The 13,242-nt window shown below is 44.0% G+C and overlaps 1 protein-coding gene across 1 annotated transcript; it reads right to left on the minus strand.

The window, feature by feature from the left end:
• Window positions 1-11,609: 11,609 nt before the first annotated feature.
• On the minus strand, window positions 11,610-12,540 carry LOC147447119 (PLAT domain-containing protein 3-like). Its single transcript, XM_086523010.1, has 2 exons — window positions 12,381-12,540; window positions 11,610-12,133 (listed from the first exon to the last, which is right to left on the minus strand). Exons 1-2 carry the CDS (start codon window positions 12,450-12,452, stop codon window positions 11,678-11,680), a joined length of 528 nt encoding a protein of 175 aa, XP_086379136.1. The 5' UTR covers window positions 12,453-12,540; the 3' UTR covers window positions 11,610-11,677.
• Between the last annotated feature and the right edge of the window lie 702 nt (window positions 12,541-13,242).

Raw genomic sequence — 13,242 nt, forward strand, 5'->3', positions numbered from 1 at the left:
AGCACTCTAGGAGTGTCGATATCCTCAGCACCTGCAGTCGTAGGCCGAAAACCCCAAATTTGCAGAGTCAGATCTGCACCCGCCGAGACCACGTAGTCGAAAATGGCATGCGCAGACCTTTGTCGAAGCCGAACGGTGGCCGAGATGACTTCAGAATGAAATTCTGAGCACACCCAGCCCTTCGGGCCCGCCCACGAGATTTTGGGACCGTGTCTTCGCCTGTCGAATTTCACTCCAATCTGAGCTGGTGACTCTAGCCTCCTGCAGTGCTGCCCCGAGCCTCAATCTGAGCTCTGATACCAGTTGAAGGAGTACGAGCGGAAGTGCGACGCGAGAGAGAGTGCGAGAAGAAGAGCACGACGATATGGTGAACTCGCTCTACTGTAATGTGTAGAGCATAGTGAGTTCTTATTAGGTTTTTACAAAAGAATATGTGTACATACCTGGCGGCCCGCCCACTTACCTGGGCGACCACATTGGGCTTTATACCCCAACATCATCCTTGCTGAGTTTCAAGAATGCCTGCATTGGGGTACTCAATGCTTTCCCCCCCTGCATATTGAAACGCTGCAAAACTTTCTCAATGTATGTTTTCTGAGATAACTCAAGAATATGACGTTTGCGATCTCTTTTGATTCTCATGCCAAGAAAGTGTGTAGCATTCCCCAAATCTTTCATTGCAAAATTATTGCTAGGTGTTTTCTTCAAGTTGGCAATTTTCGCAATGGATTTCCCAGCTATAAGCATGTCATCAACATACAAAACTAGAATGATCATTGAGCCATCATCTAGCTTTCTTGTGTACAAGCAGTGATCCTCATTGCTCCTTTTATATCCTTGAGACCTCATACATCCATCAAATTTATGATGCCACTGCTTTAAGCCATAACGTGCCTTTTTGAGCTAACATACTAGCTCCTCACGAGATGCGTTCACCTGAACAAACCCTTCAGGCTGCTGCATGTAAACATCCTCATCGAGATACCCGTGAAGAAATGATGTCTTCACATCCATTTGGACAAGTTCCATGTCCTCAATTTCTACAAGACCAAGTACGGTTCTGAGCGTTGTCATCTTGACCACAGGTGAGAAGATTTCATCAAAATCGACTCCCTTTTGTTGTTTGAACCCTTTGGCAACAAATCTAGCCTTGTACTTTGGATTTGGATCACCTGAGGTATATTTCTTATTGTAAACCCATTTGCAAGGTAAAGCTTTCGCATCATTTGGCAGTTCTACCAAGTCCCAAGTGTCATTAGCCAAAATCAAGTTATACTCAAACTCCATAGACTGCTCCCACTTCACCATATCATCCGTCATCATGGCTTCTTACTAGCAGCTTGGCTCACCGCAATCGGTCAACATGATGTAATCAAGACGTGGCTCGAAACACGCAGGTGGACGAGAGACTCTAGTAGACCATCTCACTCCTTGACCATTGCTATCCGCTCCCTCTGGAGCATTGCTAGTGGAAGGTACATCACTAGCCCGCTGAGTTGATTTCATCGTCTCTGAGGCAACATCCTCAAAAGTGACTCTCTGAATATCTATTTCCTTGATAGGTTGTTTATGCATCTTCGACTCATTGAAGATCACATCTGAACTACGGATGACTCGATGAGATTCCGGGTGCCAGAGACGATATTCTCTCCATCTGCACCATATCCAATGAAAATACATTTGTGTGACTTTGGCTCTAACTTCTGCCGAAGTTGTTTAGGCACGTGAGCATAAGCTTCACAACCAAAAACACGTAGATGGTCATAGTGGGGCTTACATTTAGACCATAACTCCTCTAGAATCTCATAATTCAATGGCGTACTAGGCGAACAATTTATAATGTGTATTGTGGTCAAGACGGCTTCTGCCCAAAAGCCTTGTGTGAGATTTTCCCTAGAAAGCATGGTTGTGACTCTTTCCTGAATCGTACGATTCATGCGCTCAGCAACTCCATTCTGAGATGGTGTGTATGGTGCAGTAAACTGCCTTTTAATCCCCCTTTTAGCGCAGAAATTGTCAAAATCCTTGGAGACATACTCTCCACTGTTGTCAGTCCGCAACCTCTTGAGTTTCTTGCCAGACTGATTCTCAATAAGTGCTAAGAATTTCTGGAACACAGGAAGAACTTGATCCTTATGTTTCAAAGGATATGACCACACCTTTCGAGTAGAGTCATCTATGAACATCACCAAATAGCTAGCCCCCCCTAGAGTTTTGGTTGGCATAGGACCACAAACATCACTATGTACTAAATCTAGAGGTTCAGCTCGCTTTTGACCCAATGGTAAGTGCACGGACCTAGTCTGTTTGCCATAGATACAGTGCTCACAAACAAGAAAGTCAACATAAGACAAGACAAGTAAGTAGCAAAAACGAGTCAGAGTTCTCATTCTTTTTTGGCTAATATGACCTAGCCGACAATGCCACAACTCAGTAGACGACAGCTCGGCTATAGATATGTAATCATGACCAACATCTGACACACGCATGGAATACAAGGTACCATGCTTCTGACCTCTGAGTACAACAAGATTACCTTTGCGTACTATCCACGAACCATTGCCAAATGTGGTGTTGTAGCCCAAATCATCAAGCTGACCAACAGAAATCAAGCTTTTAGTCAACTTGGGCACATGTCTGACATTACATAAAGTAAAGTGCATGCCATTCCTTAGATGCAATTTGACATTTCCAACACCCTTAATGTCTAGTTCATAAGCATCACCAAGTCTCACTTTGCCACAAGAGTGAGAATAAGTAGAGAACCACTCTCTATGTGGTGTCACATGGAAACTCGTACCAGAATCTACTATCCAATTCTGTGCATACTGCGCATCTTCTGTAACAAGAGCCTCGACAGGTAGATCTGCTGTGAAGACCAATACGTCAGAGGTAAGTGACATAACAACCGTTGGAAGAGTCTCTACAATAGGAGAATTTGCAGACTCTAGCACATTGATCTCCTCTAACTTTGCTTTGCCTTTGTTTGAATCATCAGATTTAGAAGTTTCACCGGATTGTTTATCCTTCTTGCTTTGCTGCCATTTCCTACAATCCTTCTTCACATGCCCTTTTTTATGGCAGTGATAGCACTCGACATTACGCATAGAACCCCGAGACTTATAGCGTGAGCCCCCACGTTCCTTGCTTTTGGCACGACTTTGAGTGCGACCCCTTTGTCTATCACTAGCAACATACGCATCACCATCCTTCTTTCCTTCGAGAGATTTCCTGCGAATCTCCTCGATAAACAGACTCCCAAAAAAAAAGGACGTCATTGTACACTAGACCGGTACTAGGTGTTGAGTTGCTAATCGCAGTACATAACGTATCCCAAGACGAGGGTAAACTGCATAGCAAGAAGATACATTTGATTTCCTCATCAAAGACCAAACCCTGAGTGGTCAACTGAGTGAAAATGTTATTGAACTCATTAATGTGAGTAGAAATATAGCCCTCTTCCTTCATACGAAGGTCAAACAGCTTCTTCATCAAGAAAACCTTATTAGTGGCACTTTTGTTCTCATAACTAGAACACAACTTATCACATACATCTCTATCTCTAGCAGTCCTTTTTCCAACTATAGTAAAGTACACAGATTCGGCCAAATGCAAACGGAGGGTAGATTTGGCCTTAGCATCAAGTTTCTCCCACTCAACATCTGTATACTCGTCCTCTAGGCGCTCCATGATAGGATCCAGCTGGCCTTTTTTATAAGAACATCTTGAATCTTCTCTTTCCAGGTAGCTAAATTCATCCCATCAAATTTCTGAATATTGTAAATATCCTTTTCACCACTAAATGACATGGCTGCAAGCTAAAGATAATATGGGGATAAACACTGGTAATTTTGGAAAAAATTCGGCAAAGTTTTCCAAGAAAAACTGACAGAATCTCGATCCCAATCTATCACAAGAGATCAGTAATGCATCAAAAGTAATGCTCTCAAAGCATAAGACAGGCGCATCAACCACTAATTGTGCTACAAGGGTCGACCTAAAAACAAACTCTCTCATGAAGAGCTTGAAGCTTTTCGCAAGGATTATAAATGTTTTAAGTGTGGGGAGCAAGGAAATGGATACCATTCTTTCCCCAAGAGGAATGCTCGCAGTGAGACTCCTAGAGCTTCCACTATCGAAGCTCCAAAAGGGGATGCTCATTGCAAAGGATCACCTCTCTCCTATGCTTGGGAACAGGTAAGGAAGCATGATGCCTTCATCTTGTTTGACCCTGTCTCTACTCACAACTTCATATCAACGGAGTTGGGCATTCAAGCTTTCAAGATGAGAGATATTGTAACTGCCGATACCGCTTTCAAGGGACACCAAGCCTCCGTTACTTACTTGATTGCAAAGTTGAGGCTTCATGTCCAAAGCTATGTCGACAAAGAAGACTTTTTCATCTCTCCTCCCAACATGAGGATGCTATCCTAGGGGCACCATGGTTCAACTGCATGGATGCCAACATGAAGTTCCTTGAAAGGAGAATCTAGTTCACCTACAGGGGAAAGAGCATGTATATAGATGCTAATGAGTCTGGTCGTACTTATAAATTCACTGGCTTTTGATAAATCAATGAAGAACTCGGTTTTGAGTACATGATTTTTGTCAAAGAATCCACTAATGACACTAATGATTTATCAAATGAAAATGGTAGGAATCAAGAAGAATTAGACTTGTCTACTTTTCTAAATGAATTCCAAGATGTTTTTATCGATGATATCCCTATGGACTTACCTCCAAAATGAGGGGATGATGACCATCGAATTGAGCTCCTACCAGGAAGCTCACCGTTTAACAAGCCTCCTTATCAAGTTTCCCACACTCAACAAGAGGAGATTATGAGGCAAGTACAAGAATTAGTAGACAAAGGGATGGTGAGGCCTATCTCCTCTTCCTTTTGTTCTCCAGTCTTTTTAGTGCAAAAGAAAGATGGTACATACCGTATGTGTGTTGACTATCGAGCTCTAAACCATATCACTATCAAAAATAAATTTTCTGTGTCTCGGGTAGAAGATCTGTTTGATAAGCTACAAGGCTCTACCTATTTCAATAGGATTGACCTTAAAAGTGGCTATCATCAAATAAGGATAGTGGACGAAGATATCCTAAAGACCGTGTTTCGTACAATGTTTGGTCATTATGAATATCTAGTCATGCCTTTTGGCTTGAACAATGCACCAGCCAAATTCAATCATTTTATGGAGAAAATATTTAGACCCTGTCGCAAGCTCACTGGAGTGTTCTTTGATGATATCCAAGTGATTTTTCAAGCATTGAGGAAGAACAAGCTTTTTCTCAATCAAAAGAAAAGCAAAATTTTCCTCAAGAGATTCAATATTTAGGTTATATTACCTCTCAAGATGGTATCCGTATGGATCCATCAAAGTTAGAGGTAATATAGCATGGCCTAATCCAAGGAATCTACATGAGCTAAGAAGCTTTATCGATATGTGTGCATACTATAAACGCTTCATAGCAAAATTCTCTCAAATAGCATGACCATTACATGACTTAACAAAAAAGAACGCTAAGTACTCATGGACCGCTAAGGAGCAAAATGCTTTTGACAAGCTCAAAGAGAAGCTTACATCCCAACCAGTCCTTATGCTTTCAGATCTCTCAAAGCCATTTGAGGCCCAATGTGATGCTTCTGGTGAATGCCTTGGAGCAGTCTTGCTTCAAGAAGGGCATGCCATAACATATGAGAGCCGAAGGCTCAATACAGATAGACAGGTCTTGGGCATTTATGAGAAAGAGCTTTTAGTTGTTTTACATGTCCTAGACACATGGAAGCACTATCTATTGGGGACTCCATTTATTTTACAAACAGACCACCAAGGTCTCAAGTACTTCATGATGCAAACCAAGCTTTTCGGCAAACAAATGAGGTGGGTAAATCCTTCGCAAATTTATTTTCATATTGCTCACATTGCTGGTAAGCACAATCAAGTGGCCGATGCACTTTCATGAAGACCAAAAGTTAATGCGGTGTCTATAGGAACTCACAATGATCTATCTTCTATGATATATGAGTATGCTGCTGACCCTGACTTTAAAGAGCATGGCTCCATGTTGGATTTGCATTCCATAGCCAAGAGTGTTGGTGTAGGCTCTCAACTTCTCTACTAGCTTGCAGAAGGACATGGAGCTCTTGCACTTTGCACTTCCCACAATGTAAGTGTGTGTGTATGTGTGTGTGTGTGTGTAGGAGAGTATACCCCCCAAGCTAGCCCCCTCCTACTGGCTTTGGTCAACCCCCTCTTCTAGCACTATCTGACACTTGATTGGACCTCCTCAAGCCTAGCCAATCACATGCCTAGTGCATATTAAGCAAAAAGGGTAGCCTTGGGACAAGTGTCCCCCTTTCCCTTTTGAGAGAGAGGACTTGATAAATGCAAAAACAATTAATTAAATCGACTAAACTATCATTGGATCCCTTAGGAGGCTAACCAATAGGCTTTAGGCACTACAAAGAGGGCTCTCCCCCTCATGAATAGGGATCATGCATTGAATTTTTAAACCCTTACCTCTTCAAGCACCTTAGCACCTTAGTCATTAAGCACCTCAAGCACCTTAGTCAGCAAGCACGACAAGCACCTCAAACTTGGGCCGAGTTCCCACCTCAAGCATAGCCCTAGCTTACCTAAGGTCAAAAGACTTTTAACACTAACCTTTGGAGGTCTTTAATGAAGCTAACCCCAGGTCTTTAAGCTCCATTAGCTAGCCTTGCTCTTTGACAGATCATCTCTCATTTGGACCCTTTACCATTGGCCCTGTGTTGAGATAGAACTGTAAACACATGTCTATATTCTAACCCTTGTTCCCGTCTATTCTCCCACATTAAATGATTAGTTTAATATGAGAAAATCATTTGGGTTGGTTAGATATTAGATTTTATGACAGTAGGAATATACGCGAACATGGAGAAGATGAAGGAGAAACTCAAGGACACACGGTACTAAAAGTAGTATTATTGAATGTGCTAGTACAAAGATAAAGTTTGGATTCAAATAATGGACATATATATAAGCTAAGACAAACCATCTACTAGGAAGGGAAAAAAGTTATCTGGCCATCCTAAGATTTTTCACATACATCACAACCATAATGTGGTAACAAATCCCCCTTAGGAGAGATGAAGTGAACATGAGCAAGCACTAATGTATTGAGAAGTGTCACACCCTATGTGATCAGTCCACAAAGGGAAGTAAGTCCAACCCTTTGTGAAAAGCTTCGAACTTCTCACAAGGAACAACCCTTGTGAAAAGATCAACAAGGTCGTCTTGTGTAAGCACATTAGCTAAGCTTACCTCTCCTACAAACAATCTGCCCCTAACATAATGATAATGCACCTCAATGTGCTTTGTGCTTCAGGCCTCATCGAACCTTCAGTGGAGTGTTCTTTGATGATATTATCATCTACTCTAATTCATTAGACGAACAAACATGCTCCTATAGCTTGTAGGGATATTCAACAAACACCCTAGCTAGCTCATGTGTTATTTTATTAATGACAATGCACCTTAATGTGGTTTGTGTGACCATGGAAAACTAAGTTCTTGTAGTGCAGGGATATTCCAAGAAACACCTTAGCTAGCTCATGTGTTTTTTTATCCTTCGTACTAGGTATGCCATTTTAGTTACCTCTCTTCAAACCAAATCTCCTTTTTTTTTATCATTTATATGGTCGATAAATCTATGAAAATGCTATCCCAATTCCCTTATGGAATATCTAAAGACCAGAGCAATGCTCCAACCTTGAAGTGTTCATGTTCATTGTCCTGACATTTCCTATCTTAAACACCTATTGCCGACCATATACATTCTTTCATGTTAGTCATCAATCAGTCTTTCAGAGAATCGATCATTCCTTGAATCTTTACCATGAAGCTACCAACTTTGGAAATAACCTCGAACGCCGGCCGAGAGGATTCCAGATTGGCAGCCAGCATGTTCCTAATTTCAACTAACTTTCTCTTATTAATGGGGAGTTCCACATCTTCAGCCTCCATTTCCAAGTGTGCTTTTTCTACGTCTTTAATTATTTTCTTATGCAGAAGTTTGATGATCCCCATGTTGATAGAAAAAGGGAGTGCCTAGAACCGAATTGCTTCCTCCCAAACTTTCAAGAGACAAGGGGCGAGGGTTTCTTTAAATACTTGAAAGAATTCAGCAGGCACGCCATCTATACCAGGAGATTTGTTGGGAGCCAGTGACTCCATTGCAGCCTTCATTTCAAAAATAAAAAATGGAGATCCGTTTGCAAGCTTGCTTCTTCAAGGACCACCTTCTGCCTGTATTTTCAAATTTCATCTCTAGCTTGTAGCACTTGGGGGGAGATCGATTTTCAGTTTCATTCTGAATAGAGGCATCAGATGCTACAAACAACGGGGAGGATTCTTGCGTTTGCTTTTTCCTAAGGATCTTGAACATATGCTTAGAAGGCCTGTCAATTTTACATGCCCACCACTCTCTTAGGAAGATAGAGACATGCTTAGTGGCTATGTCTTCTTCGTTTTTAAGTTTAGCTCGCAGTTTCGTTATAGAGGCATATGTAACCTCACACTGCGGCCCTGTTTCAAGGAGGAGGGAGTTGTAGATTCGATCCCTACGATTCCGACGTATCTGTGAGATTTCCTTGCGAAATTTTGACAAATAACTCTGAGTTTCCTTGATGACTGAAGACCAAGCTGCAGCAGGATTCGCTGATCTAGCATAGTGCTCTTTCCAGATTCTTTTATGGCTGCGTGAACTATAGGTATGTGAAACAAGGAAGGATCAGCGTGGAACCACTGGTCCCTAATTTTATTCACCTTCTGATCTATGGTTGTGGTCACTGGGTAGTGATCCGACAGACATGAGTTATAGTTGATCCTACATTTGATTCTGTTGAAGGAATTAGCCAACGGGAGAGATAGGTAGCAACGGTCCAATCTGGCTTTTCTTGCCTTCCTCCCTCTGGAGTAGTTCTACCATGAGAAAACTCCTGTTTCCCCACTATCCCACAGCTCTAGGTTGTCCTTCATTCTGGTCCGAGGCCGTCTTCTCACCTCCATTGATGACTATTCCTTTGCCTAGAAACCTGTCATGCGAGTCCTCGACCATATTGAAATCACCGACTAAGATGATGTCCCCCTTCAAGAGAGAGATTTGACCACATCTTGGTTCTTTGAGCTGAAGAACCTGCAACATAAATCGAAACTAGTGTGGTTGGGAACGGGGCAGAGATGGGGACTGCTACCCAATGCCCCCCCACCCGAACGCTAGGGATTCTGAGAGAGCCACCCATTAGGGATGCCCCCGACCCCCTAGAGTGGGAGGAGGCAAACCATCTGAGAGTCGTTGATATTTCCTTCAGGCGTCTGTCGAGATCATCCCCATTGACCTTGATCTCCTGCAACGAAATGATGTCGACCGGATTGTCAGCCACCCATGCTTTGATTTTGCGAGACTTGCAGAGGTCAGTCAGACCCTTTATGTTCCAGTTAAGGACTTTCATTTATGAGCCTTTTTGTCCTTTTTGGTTTTTCCAGCCGGGGACTTGGTCGACTTCTGCAAGGCTTGATCATGTGCCCTTTTGTTGTCTTTCTAGATGTCCATCGGTGCCGGGTAGGGCGAAGGGGGGACATTCTCTTTGTTAGCAATATATGGCAATGAGAAGGCCAAGTTCATATCAATAATTATGTGAGCATCCATTTTGTTGACCTGTGTTCCCAAGATGGCAACAATTCCTCTGCATCTGATTCGGATACTTCCGACTCTTGAAAGTCATTCTCGTTGAAGCTAGTCAAGGGAGCAAGTATAGCGAATCGATTTGGTTGCCAGTTCGTGATTTCATCCCTCTGTTTACCCCTTCCCTTGTCATTATTTTGCGAGGTTGCTTTACCTCTAGCATGAGTTACCGTAGTAAAGCCCGCAAATTCTCCTTCTTTGCTCTATTTCGCTTTATCTATCGACGACTCCTGAGGGGTCGAAGGGAATTTGATCGAACAGTTCCTCACGAAGTGAGATTTAGCTCCAGAATGGAAGCAAGTATTAGGCAAATACTTGTAGAGTATCTCTTGTTTGAAAAGTTCACCATCATCAGTGAATATGTCGATGGAGGAGGGGAGGTAAACAGAAATGTCCTTTTCTATAAGAACTAAGGATGCCAGGATGGGATGTAAATGGTCTTCTGCCTCCCCCCCCTAGAACTTTACCCACAGGAGAACCTATTCCGGCCAGATGAGAGTAATAGTGCATCGAGAGGTTAGGGAACCTAACCCACACAGGGTAGTTCACCAAGGCAAACCGGTCAGGATTGAAATCCTTGTTCCAACGGAACAGACTTAAGGGAGAGGACCTTATTATCCATTGGCCATGACTAAGGATAGAGAACGCCATCTCTGCCGTCTTGAATACAAATAAATAGTGCCCCTTGGGCAGAGCCTGCATAGTTTCTACCTCGATTGCCAGGACACCCCATTGATTTCTAATCCAGCTTCTGAGAATATCATCAAGCGGGCAAGGTCAAGCTAGCAAGCCGATTAAGACATGTTCTTCAAGATCCTTCTGCTTTTTCCTAATTTGAGAAGCAGGGAGTATGGCATGGGGCTTACCTCGAAGACTTGGCACAGGGCCTCTTGCAGTAGGTCCAAGGCCTTCTTCCTCGAGAATGTCCTCGTACAATATATCTTTCGGTTGGTGGGAGCCTCAACGATGAGCTTCGCCACACTCTTCTGCTACTATCTAGAAATGAAGGGACAACGCAAGGGTTCCATCTCCTCCCACGGTGATGGTTGCTTTGAGCCCTGCGCGCCAGGCCCTGGGGGAGCGCTTGCAACACTTCTTGGTACAAGGAAAGCTTAAAGGCTTCACTTGCACAGGGAGAGTTCGGGAGGTAGAGGGTTCGATGAGGGAGTAAATTCATGGGATGCCATGCATTAGGGGATAGGTGTGCATGCAAAAGGGGTGAGCTCGTCATAATGAGTGGACGGGGCGTGGCCTCGAAGGGCACGCCCTAGCATCTACTCTACTCTGTCACTTCAACGTCTTCGCGAAGCTTAACTCCCCATCGCTAGGGTTAGCTCTCTTATCGTTTTCGTGGATGTAAACTTGAGTTAACGTCGATGTATATAAAGTGCCCTTCGTATATAAAGTGCCCTTCGTACACATCTCTCACACATGACATTAGCTATGCAACTTCCCCCAAATAGAAGTTGTGGGAAAGGAAGGAAAAAGAAAGAAGGAGGGGGGGGGGTAACAGGCCACGTGCATTGGACGACCATTGGCAACATCGTCAAGACACAGCATATGTTCCCCTGCTGTTATTCAACGTCCAAATGGCATACACCAACACATCGAGTAATAATTAGAGAACAGAGCTGCCGGCAATTGGGAATGTACCCATAATGCTCCCCAAAGCTACACCCTTAACACTCATTAAATACACACCTTGTACACGATATCTACACAGATGGACAAAATCTGCACCAGCTGTGGCTAACACCTCTAAACTTGGCAACTTCGTTGCGACCCCATAATCACAGTTCTGCGCTGAAAGACAAGGCCTTCTAAGCCGATCATATAATTCATACAAACCAACTGGAAGAGAAAGAGAACACATGAAGCACACACCAAACAAGACCTTATTCAAAATGTGCTACAACATACAAAAAAGGGCTTGAAGCTACTCCTATGCATCCAAGACAGAGGTGCGTTTGCCATGTGAGCGAACAGCTGAGGAGGAGGAGGAGCAGGAGTCCCGGTACGCATAGAGCTCGTAAGGGTAAGCATCATCGGCAATCCACTGCTCAATCTCAAAGTCCACATTGGTGCATCCAAGGTTAGCCCCTGTGATGGTGACCTCTGCATAATTCACATACCAGCCAGGATGTGAGCCAGACCCATCACTTGTCAAATTGAGAGCACATATGGTGCCTGCACTTGTGCACGTTCCGAGCCCGCTAAATATGTCAACATTGCCTCTCTCAAAGTAGTCGTAGTCTGTGCCCATCAATCCTCCCCATGTTTCAATGTCGCTGATCTGCACGCTGTCGCCGGTAGAGTCGAAGAGGGTCGCGCTAATCACCGAATTTGTGCCGCCACTGATCCTTGTTCCAGTTTTGATGAAGAATGTGTAGACGCAATTCTGTGGGCACAAAGTGCGTGTGGGCGCCCCCACACAGATTAGAGACATTATCTATGGCAGTACTTGACATCAATGAGAAGCAAAGCAGCAGTATGCGAATCACTTGATTTCAATCACAGGCAAACCCAGACATCCAAGCTCAGATATGGCACGTCTCTCTCTCTCTCTCTCTCTCTCTCTCTCTCTCTCTCTCTCTCTCTCTCAAACACACACGCGCGGGCTCGCTGACACATAAGGCAAAACTTACATCGGCAATGGTAGTGTAGGCTGATACGCAGAGCAGGGCGAGCAGAAGCAGAGGCTTCGCAGAAGCTGCCATCGCTCCTTGCTGGGCTGTGCAGAGTAGCTGCAGTCCTGATTAAAGAAGGCCCGGAAACGTGGGTTTCATTCAGAGGCTACGACAAAGCGCGTGAGCTGGACATTTTCGAGGCTGATCCCACCACCACTCCGTTCAAACTTCACTTTCACCTCGCTTGACCCCAATCTTTCAAGTTCCACCTATGATGAATTTTGATAATGGGACTAATATAAATTTTATATTTGCCAAGTGCCATTAGCCACGATTGACACGTTAGTAAACGGACCTATATCAAAATGCCAATGATGTGGCATTTTGCAAAGGGCAGAGAGAGAGAGAGAGAGAGAGCGAGTCCAACCGACACCTTGGGAGATGACTACAGCCATGCCTACCCGACCCGATGGTGTAACGACAACGGCTATGCGACACACCAATTGCAGAGGCAAGAAAGCATGCACGCATGCGCGTGCGATTGCACAAGAGAGACAGAGAGCCTTGGGCAGGTTGTCCTCACGGAGAGAGAGAGAGAGAGAGAGAGAGAGAGAGAGAGAGCTGGAGAAATGCGACAGTGATGCTGCCAACGTAGCACAGTGGGCAATGGTACACCAGCGCGAGAGAGAGATAGAGAGAGAGAGAGAGAGATCATGCTCTCTTTCACCTCATAACCTCTTGCAGCTCTCCTCCACGTGCAGACTCGCACCCATACCCTTCTAGTGCACGACAATAAGAGAGAGAGAGAGAGAGAGAGAGCTTAATATAGAAGTTTCTTTTTTGGCCTACCCCAAAGGGGTAAGGCCATAGCGATGACTTC

Source organism: Adiantum capillus-veneris, chromosome 11 (genome assembly GCF_014529385.1).
Source record: "Adiantum capillus-veneris isolate H3 chromosome 11, ASM1452938v2, whole genome shotgun sequence".
Taxonomy (NCBI): domain Eukaryota; kingdom Viridiplantae; phylum Streptophyta; class Polypodiopsida; order Polypodiales; family Pteridaceae; genus Adiantum; species Adiantum capillus-veneris.

Bases quoted from the DNA above. Each gene is read 5' to 3' on its own strand.
- LOC147447119 (XM_086523010.1), bottom strand. From the start codon at position 12,452: ATGGCAGCTTCTGCGAAGCCTCTGCTTCTGCTCGCCCTGCTCTGCGTA. The intron at 12,134-12,380 runs GTAAGTTTTGCC...TTGTGCCCACAG, and splicing joins CCTACACTACCATTGCCGAT to AATTGCGTCTACACATTCTT.